At 51.7% G+C, this 13,083-nt stretch overlaps 2 protein-coding genes across 5 annotated transcripts; one reads left to right on the plus strand and one right to left on the minus strand.

Annotated features, from left to right (window-relative positions):
• Positions 1-971: 971 nt before the first annotated feature.
• Positions 972-9,568, minus strand: LOC136483680 (receptor protein-tyrosine kinase CEPR2-like). Of its 4 annotated transcripts, XM_066480812.1 has the most exons (4): positions 9,087-9,568; positions 5,203-5,303; positions 1,643-4,288; positions 972-1,551 (listed from the first exon to the last, which is right to left on the minus strand). In XM_066480812.1, the coding sequence occupies exons 3-4, from the start codon at positions 4,200-4,202 to the stop codon at positions 1,175-1,177; spliced, it is 2,937 nt and encodes a 978-aa protein (XP_066336909.1). In that variant the 5' UTR covers positions 4,203-4,288; positions 5,203-5,303; positions 9,087-9,568; the 3' UTR covers positions 972-1,174. The 4 variants fall into 4 exon arrangements, with proteins under 4 accessions (XP_066336909.1, XP_066336910.1, XP_066336908.1 ...); XM_066480813.1 differs by lacking the exon at positions 5,203-5,303 and having other exon boundaries at positions 9,102-9,568; XM_066480811.1 differs by lacking the exon at positions 5,203-5,303.
• On the plus strand, positions 6,398-6,892 carry LOC136479804 (3-ketoacyl-CoA synthase 19-like). Its single transcript, XM_066477548.1, has one exon. It carries the CDS (start codon positions 6,398-6,400, stop codon positions 6,890-6,892), a length of 495 nt encoding a protein of 164 aa, XP_066333645.1.
• Positions 9,569-13,083: the final 3,515 nt, after the last annotated feature.

Raw genomic sequence — 13,083 nt, forward strand, 5'->3', positions numbered from 1 at the left:
ACGCTTCTGATACAGATACATAATTCTTCCAGGGGTGGCTTTAACTAATTTCACCAAATATGAGCTAAATTGGAGAAGTTGAGTGACCTAGAGATAAGAGCTCCATCTCAAATTTGAATTTTTTGGGTACATAACAATGATGTAACCAATCGCCTCCAACCTTACTTTTTTTTGGCTCTTAATTAATAAAATAAACTTTACCTATTATGAAGGATGCACCTTATTTTTATAAAACATTCAAAGGGAAGTATACCAATACTTAGCTTTGTCTGCATGTTAGATCACAAATGTTTTGTGCCGCTGCCATGATGAATTCAAGATATGGTGACTATTGTTATTTGCTCGAAAAGATGTTGAAAGGTTTTAGTTTGACCTGTAGACATATACCATGAAGTGTTCATGTATTTTATGTGCATGTTATTTTTTGGGAGAGATGTATCTCAGTGTAAGTTTTGTGTGACCGTGCCCATTGCAATGCATGGGCCAATAACTAGTAAGATCAAAAGCAATTTATACCACTCTCCAAATGAATCTGCAAAATAACAACAAAAGGACAATTTGCTGTCATAAAAAGGACAATTTGTGGTATTGTTTCAATTAGATGATACAAGTAACATTCACATTACCTCTCTATTACCTCGTAGCTAAATTATCTTTTGTTAGGACGAGTCCTTTTTGTAGATAGCACCAACATTGAGAGGAAGCTTTAATTTCCAAATGAAGCTGTTTCTTGGAATGACAATAAGGTCTATCAAAGCTCTGTACATAGATTGGACTATGAATTGTCTGTGCTTATGTTATTGTTATGCAAAAAATCATCTAATGGCATTTTTATTGAAAAATAATTAATCAAATTATATGCATCTTCACAAAAGTGGTATTTGCCTCATTTTAAAAATATTTTTTCTGATGATATTACTATTCTGTAGCAATTATAGCATATAATTATAACTTATAAGAGGAACAAAAGGTGATAATATAGCTTTCAAAGATTTTTTGACCAAAATATGGCTTACATTAATGAGGATTAAGGACTACTTCAGTTTAATCATTGTACAAAATACCTGCAAGTACAAAATATGGTCCTATCACATAGCGCAGATGGCACCAGGGATTGAACGAAGAAGCAGAGGCATATCTATCGGTGGCAAGAGGCAGAGCCTGCTCCAAAAATTCAGCAGCAGCTCTTGTCGCTGCAGACCCTTGACGGGGGCTTGCCGCGCGGGCTGCAGGGGCCCGCGCCGGCATCGGTGAGCATCTTTACCACGTCTCTCATGGTCGGCCGGCCCGCCGGCAGCTTGGCGGTGCAAAGCACGGCGATCTTGAGCACCTTGAGCATGTCGTCCCTCTCCCTGGCCAGCACGGCGACCCGCGGGTCCAGGACGTCGTCGAGGCTCTCCGAGGCGAGCTTGCTGGACAGCCAGGACACGATGTCCCTGCCCTCGCCGAAGCGCGGGTCGATCGGGCTCCGGCCGGTGACCAGCTCCAGCAGCACCACGCCGAAGCTGTACACGTCCGTCTTCTCCGTCACTTTGAGCGAGTAGGCCAGCTCTGCGAACGTGAAAACCCCAGATGGCCAGTAAGTCTACGTGGCACGCAAACAATTGTGCAAAGGGTGTCAAATACTCAGATTAAGACTCACCTGGCGCGAGGTAGCCATGGGTTCCGGCGAAGCAGCTGAACTCGGAGTCGGAGGAATCCTCGGCGACCTTGGCGATGCCGAAGTCGGCGATCTTGGCCTCGTAGTCCTCGTCGAGCAGGATGTTGGTGGACTTGATGTCGCGGTGGATGATGGCCGGCGTGCAGTCGTGGTGGAGGTACATGAGCCCCTTGGCCGCGCCGAGCGCGATCTTGCAGCGGCGCTGCCAGTCCAGCTCCGGGCGCCCGCTGCCCTTGGCCTCCCGCCGGAGCGCCTGGTGCAGGTTGCCGCGCGGCATGTACTCGTAGACGATGAAGTTGAGCTCGCCGCGCGACAGGCACGCGTGCAGCTTGAGGATGTTCCGGTGCCGGACCTTGCCGAGGATGGCCATCTCGGCGGCCATCACCCGCTCCGCGTTGCCCTTCCACAGCCGCTTCACGGCCACCACGCCGCCGCCGCCGCCGCCGCGGCCCTTGAGCTCCAGCCGGTACACGCGCCCCGTGCCGCCCGACCCGATTAGGTTCTCCTCCCCGACGGCGCAGATCTCGTCGGCGTCCAGCTCCAGCGGGTGGAACGACTCCAGCTTCCACTGCCCGTACCCGTCGCCGTGCTCCAGGTCCCTCTTCTTGAGCTCCTCGAGCTTGAAGCTCCGGTAGCTCACAAACAGGATGCCGGCCACGAGCAGCAGCGTCGCCGAGACAAGGACCAGCACCAGCACAAGCTGCGACTTCGTGGCGAGGCCGTCCTTGTGGCCGCCGTCCACGTTGCAGACGCCGAGGTCGGACCTGCCGTCAACGCAGAGGCCGGGGTTTCGGGCAAACGCCTGGCTGCCGCCGGCGAGCACCAGAAGCCCCGGCGGAACGTTCCCGGTGAGCTGGTTCCAGGAGAAGTCGATGGAGCTGAGCTTGAGCGCCTGGAGGCTCGTCGGGATCGGCCCGCTGAGCTCGTTGTTGGAGAGGTTGAGCGAGTTGAGCGACGACAGCAGCGACAGCGAGGCCGGAATCGGCCCGGACAGCGCGTTCTGGGAGACGTCGATCTCGACGAGCCTGATGCAGCCGCCGATGTCGTCCGGCAAGGCGCCGCTGAACTCGTTGTCCTCCAGGTGCAGCGCCGTCAGCTGCGACAGGCTCCCGATCTCCGACGGTATGGAGCCCGAGAAGGAGTTGTTGGACAGGTAGAGCTTCTGCACCTGCCCGAGCCGGCCGATTTCCGGCGGTATTGCCCCGCTGAGGTTGTTGTTCTGCAGCCACAGCTGGTTGAGGCTCTGCGCCTGCCCGATCAGCGGCGACATGGCTCCGGTGAACTCGTTGTCGGACACGTCGATGATCGTCGCCGCCGGGAGCCCCCACAGGCCATCCGGGAGGTCGCCGGTGAACCGGTTCTTGTTGATCCGGAAGCGTTGCAGGCTCTTGCACGCCGCGTACTCCTCCGGGAACTCGCCGGAGAAGCCGTTCTGGAGAGCGAGAAGGAACTGGAGGTTGTTGCCGCGGCACAGGTACCTCGGGAAAGGCCCGACGAAGGCGTTCTCGGAGATGTCGACGCTGTTGAGCGGTGAGAACCGGCCGAAGTTGGCCGGGAACTCGCCGGAGAATCGGTTCTCGTAGATGGAGAAGCTCGTGAGGTACCGCAGGTCGCCCCACTCCGCCGGGATCGGCCCGGACAGGTTGTTGTGGTAGAGCTGGATGACCGTGAACCCCGTGAGCGCCGCGAACGGCGCCGGGATCCTGCCGCTGATCTGGTTCTGGGACACGTCGATCTCCCGCAGCTTGGTCAGTTCCCCGAGCTCCGGCGGGAGCTCGCCAGCGAGGTTGTTCTTGTACAGCTCGATCTTCCACAGGTTCCGGAGTTTTCCGATGGCCGGCTGGATCACGCCGGCGAGATTGTTCATGGACATGTCCAGCGTCTCCAGCGCGGTGAGCCCGAAGATGGAGTCTGGTATCACCCCCGTCAAGCTGCTGCCTGCCAGGTACAGGTACGTCAGGTTCCTGAGGTTGCCGATCATCGGCGGCGTCTCCCCTGGGTCGTAGCTGTTCATGCCGACGCTGAGCGTGGTGAGGCCGGACAGGTTGCCGACCCACGCCGGGAAGCGCCCGGTGAAGGCATTGTTCTCGACGTCGAGGGCCTGGAGCGCCGTCAGCGCGGACAGGTCCGGCAGCTCCCCGGCGAGGCTGTTGTAGGACAGGTTCAGGAACCGGAGCTGCGTGCATTTCGCCAGCTCAGGCGGCACGGGCCCCGAGAGCGAGTTGGAGTCGAGCTTAAGCCGCGCCAGGCCGTGCAGCGCCCCAACGGACGGCGAGATCCCACCGGAGAGGTTCATGCTCGACAGCGAGATCTCGGTGACCGTGCCGGAGCCGGTGCTGTCGTCGTCGCACCGGACGCCGAAGAAGCGACACTTGGAGGTGGCGTTCGTCCATGACACGAGGTGGTTCAGAGGGTCGTTCAGCCCGGCCTTGAACTGGAGGAGGGCTTGTGTTTGGGAGTCGATTTGACAGGTGCAGCTCAGGAAGAGCGAGAGGAGTGTGATCAGATTCAGAGGGAGGTAGGCAAGGATTTGTCCTCTCATGGCAAGCAGATGGTGTTGGCAGATTCTCTGAAGAAATGGATCACATGGGTTCTTGTGCTGTCCTGAATGTCTGAGATTCAGAAGACCTGAAAATGGAAAACAAGAGATATGAGTCATGGTTATAGTTCATTAACCATCCAATTTCTTGGTGATAAAGTATTAGATGAGTTGAAGCGACAAAAAAAATTCAAAACTTCTGTTCATCTTTTTTGGACTAGGCTAATGTCAGCCTCAAAAACTGCATAGGTGGCCACAACTATATGCACAAACAGGTAGGTGATTTGGACACCCCCAAGGCCCCAAGTTGGTTTCCTATGTAAACATGTTCAGAGACGATGACCTGCCAGCTCCCACCTTCCACTGCCTCTGTTATGGACCTTAGTTCATTTGGGGTAGGGAGGATTACCATTGCCAGGAGGAAGGCCGAGCAAAGTCGACGTGGAGGGGGACCAGAGTATTTGGGGGAATTGGGTTGATTGTTTTTTCTTCATTGCTTGCCCATCCAGAGATGCTAATCGGCTTACATAGCCTCACGGCTAGCTATTCCACCGACTAAGCTCCTTCACTCAATGCTAACCGCCCCTTCACTCACTGCTAGCCATTCACCGCTAACCCTGCTAACCATTCACTAACTAAACCTCCGGCTGGACTCAGCCACCATGCGCTGGATGTGGTCACCATGCACTCCTCAGATTGAGGACAGCAAGCTGGACTCAGCCACCAGCGCTGGACGCATGCGCCTACAGCAGCCCCACATGACAGCCTCTACCCTGTTCTGTTGCCTTCATTTCACCACAAACACCAGGAAATGCAATAGATTGCCTCATGGAAGCCAAGCCACACCACACCACACATATTCACCTCCACCAAGTTAACCGGCCGGCGAAAAGGCAGAGCACTCACCAGAGATGTATAATGGGATCAGATGATGGAATCCACACACAAGGATAAAAAGAAGATGGTCAAAGCAATTTCAGTGGGAACACACTTTGGCACTTACTATTTTAGTGAGCCATCAGTGTCTAACATGGGAAATGGCCCAAAATCATGGTGCTTAGCTGGATAACTAGTGAAACCTTGAAGCGACACGTTATGAGGGACCTGTGTAAAAGAGAGTGTTACTGGGGAAGGATGTGATCCAATTTTGGCATCAGTTCTTGGCGGTATGGCCAAGAAAAGAAGAAATTGACCTAACATGTTTTGCCCCCATGACTGGATTCTAAAATGATAACGGTAAAGAATAATTATCGGTGGTAGCTTTTGATCTTGCTAAAGAAATGTTTTTGGGTTCTAGCTCCACTGACTAATTCTCCAGAGTATCATGTACTCTCTCATTGCTGTATAAAACGTGACAACTAGTCTACAGCTTTTTTTGTGGTATATGACCGTAGTTTTGAAATATAATGCATGCTGGAATCCTCATTCAGTATCTATAGATTGATTCTTACTTATCATGTCAAATAAATACAAGATTGTAGGTGTACTTAGAAGGCTACATCAAGAAAATAAACCATAGTTTTCAATAAAGTTTATAAAAAGAGATATATGCATCATAGGCCCTTGAACTTTGTCTCGGGGTGCCATTTAGGTCCACAAACTCTCAAATCGTTCTTCTGGCACACTAATATTGTTTAAGTATGCCACTTAGGTCCATAACTCATCGGATCAAGGTTTTGACCGACGTGGCGTGGACAGAGCGCACGTGAGCCACGCGTGATCCTGGCCTGGGGCGTGCAAATAAGCAGAGAGGCCCCCCCAGTTCTTTTCATATCCTCAATTTCCCCTCCTCTTACTAGAGCTGTCAGCATACTTAAACACGGCGCGGCGCGGTACACGGACGGCGCTAGGTGCGTGATCACCGTGCCGGAGTCGATGAGCACGTTGGTGGCGCCGAGCTGTCCCTGGTCTCCTAGACCGCGTCCCGGTACGATGGCTCGAGGGCAGCGGTGCGGGCGAGCTCCGGCGGCGGCGTGAACCAGCGGAGGCGCGCGAGGGGACCTCCAGTGTAGGCAAGCTCACATTGCTCTGCGAGCGCGGCGGCGCAGGCGAGCTCTGGCAGCCGCGCAGGCTAGCGTGCTAACAGAGCCGGCGGAGCTGCTGCTACTGATGCGGCGTAGTAGCTTTCGGCACGCCACGACGTCAGCACGTTCCACCTGGCGCCGTCGCTCGCGTCCCGGATCGTGCGCGCGCACGGCATGCGCGACGACGTCGCGGCCTACAACCTCTCCGGGATGGGATGCGCCGCCGTGCTCGTCGCCGTGGACCTCGCCCGGAGCACCATGCACGCGCGATCCCGGTCCCAGTCCCCGCGGCGCCCGACGCTGGCGCTCGTCGTCTCCGCGGAGTGCATCACGCCCAACTGCTATGCGGGCGTCGACAGGTCCATGATGCTGGGCCACTGCCTCTTCCACTGCGGCGGCTCGGCCGTGCTGCTCACCACCGACCCGGCGCTCCTCGGGCGCGCCAAGATGGAGCTCCGCGTCATGGAGCGCACCACCGTCGCCGGCGCCGACGATGCGCACTTGGCCATCGTGCAGCGCGAGGACGGCGACGGCCTCGTCGGCATCAGCCTCAGCAAGTCGCTCCCCAAGGTCGCCGTCCGAGCCTTCACCGCCAACATGACGCGCCTCGCGCCGCGCATCCTCCCCGTCAGGGAGCTCGCCCTGTTCGCAGCCGTCGTGGCGTGGTGATAGTTGCTGCGCCGCATCAGTAGCAGCAGCTCCGTCGACTCCCGCAGTCACGACGCCCGTGGCCTACACCCGCATGATCGCCGACCCGGCGCAGCCGCCCTTCTACTTCCTCAACATCACCGGCGCGGCCATCGGCGGCACCACCCTCGTGGCGCAGGGGCTCGCCCATGCCGCTGCCCTCGAGCCATCGTACCGGGACGTGGTCTGGGAGACCAGGGACAGCTCGGTGTGGCCAAAGCCCATGAGCCCCGCCGTGCCGCCGAACAGGCCGCGGTTGCTGAGCCCGCAACTGAACACGAACCCGTCTAGGCTGGCGCCGTCGAGCGCGACCGTGTCCGTGGCGAGCACACCGCGGCTGAAGGACCCGTCGCCGTATGCCAACACGTAGTAGCACCTCTCGTTGCCTCCCCCGCCGCCGGTGGTACCGTAGGATCCCGACGTGCCGGTGGCCGCCTTGAGGGAGGCCGCGCACGCGGAGGCGTTGCACCGGACCGCGACGTAGGTGGCGGAGCCCATGGGGTCGAAGAGCGGGTCGCGCTGCGCGTAGCACGCGGAGCGGGGCTTGCACTACACCCAGGTGAGGTCGCTTCCCATGTCCACGATGACAGTGAGGTTCGCGGCGGGGGAGCCAAAGCCGGAGCTGCTGCTGCCGAGCGCGATGGTGGTGACGTAGTTGAGCGTCTGGAACCGGATGCCAGAGGTCAGCGGGACCTCTGCCGAGCCGGATCACGTGGCCGCTGCCGCTACCCTGTCGTTGTCGTCGCGGAGCTGGAATGAGTTGGCACGCGATTCGTCGGCTGCGAGGAGACGGCGGAGGTAGCGGTCGCGGGGGGCCTCTCTGCTTATTTGCACGCCCTAGACCAGCTCACGCGCGGCTCACGTGCGTTCTATCCACGCCACGTCGGCCAAAATCTTGATCCGATGAGTTATGGACCTAAGTGGCATACTTAAACAACATTAGGGTGCCAGAAGTATGATTTGAGAGTTTGTGGACCTAAGTGACACCTCAAGACAAGTTCAAAGGCCTACGATGCATATACCTCTTATAAAAATGGATTCATTTTTCTGTCATTGACAAGAGCGGGCATATATTGATAGAGAAGAATATATATGCATTCACTTTTCATGAATATATCGAAACTCAAAATTGCTCGGCGAGTGTGCAGATTTGGGAAGAGTTTACACCCCTCACCTATCAATTTTACTGTTTCTTTACACTTTACTAAAAATCCCACAAATAAGAGCTTCTGAACTAAGATAGTTTTGGCACCATAGTCAACTAGTAATAATTCCAACAGGTGCCTATATCCCCTATCTGAGAGTGAGATATTGGACTATTAGAACAACATATGCCAGAAAATCATCAGGAGTCATCAAATCAGTTCGTATCATGCAACTACACAGCAACATATACAGGTTTCTTCCTCTTCGCTCCTCTGCCTGGTTTGTTATAAAAAAAAAAGAAGGTTTCCTCCTTGTTGAGGCATTTCTTTGGTGATGAGTGATGACAGAAACATTAGCTATTATCTTCATCAACGATCATGTATATTTGTTCTTTTTTTCTGAAAGAGGACAAATGTATATTTTTCAATCTGATTATTTCACTCAAGTTAAAAGCCCACAAAGAGAAAAAAAGGAAATAAATAGAAATTCAATTTACCAAGTAAAACGAAAAAAAAATTTGTTTGGCCGTGGAAAACTGGTGGTTCCTTAATTGGAGGTTGCAAATATTCAACATGCCGACAAAGGAAAATATTCTTGTGCAGGAGCAGGACTACTGGAATGTGTGGGTGCAAGAAGCCCAAGCTACTTAGCACCGTTCACCTTCTACAAGCTACACTCTATGGTATCAAGAAATGATTGGAGTGGAAGCTTCCACTGTGCAGATACAACTCTCACAAAAACGACAAATGAAACAGAGTTTAGATGATAACCCTGCAGAACACAAATGAATACAACTACACTACTGGAGATCGACGAAGAGTAGAGATACGAAGCGCATCAGCTAGTATCTCTAGCAAGAACTAGGTAGGTAGAAGCTACCAGCTAGAAAGGGAACCCATGGAAGGAAACACCCGTAGTATAGACTAACTACAGCATCAACAACAAAGCCTATTGCCAACAGGATGCAGAGCCATCAATCAGAACAGAGAGGATCAGAGAAAGAGTAGCTCAGTTACAGGGATTTATATACCTTCCGATCCAGCACCTTCCTTCCTCCCCTAGTTCTTGATCAGCTCCTTCTTCGACCGCACCGAGCAACAATCTGACACCACGAGGACACCACGAGCAGCAGCAGCAAGAAGAAGAAGAGCGAATTGAGCGAGCAAGCGAGTGAGGAAGAGTAGAAGGGAGAAAGCTGCTGGTTTGGGAGCAGATACTCAGAGCAGAGGATGCAGCAATTTCAGGGCTGACTAGCTAGTTAGTGTGGGCTTAGCTCGTGGTAACTGGGGATCAGGCTCTGCGTTTGACTCTCGTATGGAGGCTCAGATTCATCGATGATATACGCGGCCGGCGGTCACGGGATGTGCACCGGAGCCGGAGCGGAGATATGTACACGGAGGCACGGCCATGGAGACAGAGAGAGAGAGAGATAGGCAAGAGGCTGTATCAAATTGGTGGCCGGTGGCGGGACAAAAGGGACTGCAATGCAAGAGCCGATGCTGTTGCTTGCGGGACTGCCGTTTCAGCCGTGGCATCCGGCCCCCCTGCCGGCCTGCTTTGGCTGCCCGCGCTGGTGGCTTCGGAGTTAGACGGAGGACCCACCGTATCCTCTGTGCCGTAGTAACTGAGGTGCAGAGCTGACGGTGCTTAGGCCTAGTTTAGCATTACATATTTACCTCTTATTTTGATTTTGGATTAAGTCCATTTTTTTTGCCCTCAACTATTATGTTGGTCTAATTTTGACCCCCAACTATAAAACCGTCTGGTCCAGGCACTGGAACTTTCAAAACCGTTCAATTTTAGCCTCTTGGCGCGATTGAGGCGGTTTGCGCTGACGTGTGTCTGGTTTTGACCTGCCACGCTGGCATTGACCGCCACGTAGGACGGTCGCGCGGGTCAAAACAAGAGCCGGCCCGCTCAGCTCTCTCTCTCCCTCTCAGTTTCTCCCCCCCTAACCCTAGACGACGCCGCCGCCGCCGCCGCCTCCATCACCGTAGCCGCGACCGCCTCCTCCCCCGCCGACGCCTCCGCGTCCGTAGTCGCCCCTCGCCTAGGAGTCCTCTGCCGCTGCCTTCGCAGTCGTATGGGCTTGGAGGATTGAAACGTAGAGGACGAACACGCTCAGGTACGATTGAATTCGTCTGCATTTCTGCATATAGGGATGGAAGTACTCTTAGGTTAGTTACCTCGGATCCGTAGTCCTAAGACTCTATCTGTTGTAGGAATGGACCCTTTGGAATTTCTTGATGTTCGATTTCACTTTGGTGGCGAGTTTTTCAATTATCGGAAGAAGCTTCATTATCTAGGTGGAAATGAGGAGATGTCATTCATCAAGCGTGACAAAATTTCTTTGTCGGAAGTAATTGGACATCTTAAAGACCACTACAATGCTTCAGATCCTATTCTTCTCTATTGGTTGTTCCTTGGCAAGGATTTACTGAATGGGCTCAGAGTTTTGGTAGATGATAAGGCTTATTTGGACATGTCTGAATGTGTTACTGATGGAGGGGTTGCAGATGTATTTGTTGAGCTTATTGAAGTGAAAGCTTATGACATGGAGACTGAGGAGGAAGAGGATGGGGAGGACCAGTGTAGTGACTAGGAGGAAGATGCTAAAATGGAGAGTAAAAGAGCAGACAGTGAAAGCACTGGGATGGAAACACCTCATGAAGACAATGTGGTGGTTGAGAATTTGGCTATAATGAACATGTCATCACCAGAACAAGTGAAGAAGGACTTAATAGGTGCTACTAAGTATTTGCATTGGGCTAGAGAGAAAGAGGCTCCTATACAGAAGTTGGTTATGCAAGAAGAAGTGTCTGTTCATGAAGAGGCTCATGTACTGAAGGAACACAGTTCTGATATGGATGATCCCAGTGACAAGGATTACTTGCCTGGTGATGATGAGAGCAGTGGAGAGGATGAGGAGGTAATCAAGATTAGAGCTGAGCTAAAGGAGTTAAAGAAGAAATTGAAAGCTGGAGGCATGTTGGTGGTTGATGAGGAAAGGCATGAAGTCAATATGGAATGTGCTAATGAAGATGATGGCTGTGATTTCCATGTTATGGATACTGATGAAGAGGATGATTCATATGATGAAACATCTTATGGAGAGTTGGTTAGGAAGGAGAAGAAATTCCCCAAGTTTGATGCCAATGCTCCAGTGCCAGTATTTACTGTTGGGATGCCTTTTTTTGATAAGTCAGCATTTAGGGAGGCTGTCATCAAGTATGGGCTGGCAGAAAGGAAGGTGATTAAGTTTGTGAAGAATGAGAGCACAAAGTGTAGAGCAGTTTGTTCATGGCCAAAGTGCCCTTGGGTTTTGCATCTGTCAAAGACATCAAGGGCAAGTAGTAGGCTTATAGCCACATGTAAAGATGTGCACACATGCCCACCAAGGAGAGACAACTCTTTAGTGACATCAAGGAGAATAGCAGATAAATATGAGAAGTTGATATTGGCTAACCCACAGTGGTCAATTGAGAGTATGAGAGAAACAATTCAGGAGAAAATGTTTATAGATGTCAGTATTTCAAAGATTAAGAGAACCAAATCAATTGTGATGCAAAGGATGTATGATGCAACCAAGGGGGAGTATGCTTTGGTGTTTGACTACCAGCTTGAACTACTGAGAAGCAATCCTGGGAGTACAATAGTAGTGAAGCTAGACACTGAAGAACTTGAACCCATGTTCATGAGGTTTTATGTCTGCTTTGATGCATGCAAGAAGGGGTTCCTTGCTGGTTGCAGGAAGGTTATTGGACTGGATGGTTTTTTTAAGGAATTAACCAGTGGAGAACTGCTTTGTGCACTAGGTAGAGATGCCAACAATCAAATGTACCCAATAGCATGAGCAGTTGTAGAGAGGGAGAGCAAGGAGTCATGTGACTTTTTCTTATCTTTGCTGAGCACTGACCTGCAGTTTGGTGATGGTGATGGCTGGGTATTCATTTCTGATCAACAGAAGGGGCGGATCAATGATGTAAACAAGTGGGCACCTAAGGATGTGTGCCAAGCATATCTATGCTAACTGGAGGAAGAAGTTCACTAACAAGAAGTATCATAAGCTTTTTTGGAGATGTGCAAAGTCTTCATCAATGAATCTATTCAACTACAATATGAACAAGCTAAGGGAAGAGACACCACATGCGGCTGATACTATTTTGAGAACTGATCCTGAGCATTAGAGTAGAGCATGATTCAAAATTGGGTCATTCTGTGATTCTATGGACAATAACACGTGTGAGTGCTTCAACCACTGGATTCTGAAAGCAAGGTTCCTTCGAATCATAATTATGCTTAAAGGTATAAGGCACCAAGCTATGGTAAGAATCCATGAGAACAAGAACAAGGTAGAAAGGTGGACAAGTCTCATCTGTCCAAACACCTACAAGAAGCTGATAACATATGTCACAACTAGTGGGTTCTGCCATGCTATTAGCAATGGCAACAATTGCTATGAAGTAACCTACTAGGATCACAGATTCACTATGAATTTGGATGAGAGAACTTGCTCCTGTAGGTTCTGACAGTTGTCAGGTTTGCCCTACCCTCATGCTATTTCTTGCATCTACTATGCATCCAGGCCTTTAGAAGAATTCATAGCCAAGTGTTATTCCGTTAAGGAGTACAACAAGACATGCACACTGCCTGCAACCAGTAGAAGGCAAGGCCTTCTGGCCAGTATCAAACAGAGAAAAGCCATTGCCCCCAGGTATGTAAGGATGCCTAGAAGACCAAAGAAGGAGAGGAAAAGGCAAGATGGGGAGAAGAAGAAGCCACCTTAGGGTAAGCTGTCCAAGAAAGGAACAGTTATAAGGTGCAGAGTATGTAAAGGGATTGGACACAATAGGACAACTTATAGCAGGAGGACATGTTCTGGTAATGCAAGTGCTGGTGCTTCACAGACTGATAAAGGAAGTGGTGGTGCATCACAGTCTGTTAGAGGAAGTGCTGGTGCATCACAGTCTGTTAGAGGAAGTGTTGGTGCTTCACAGTCTGGTAGAGGAACAACTTCAAAAAGGAAT

This window comes from Miscanthus floridulus, chromosome 9 (assembly GCF_019320115.1).
Source record: "Miscanthus floridulus cultivar M001 chromosome 9, ASM1932011v1, whole genome shotgun sequence".
NCBI lineage: Eukaryota > Viridiplantae > Streptophyta > Magnoliopsida > Poales > Poaceae > Miscanthus > Miscanthus floridulus.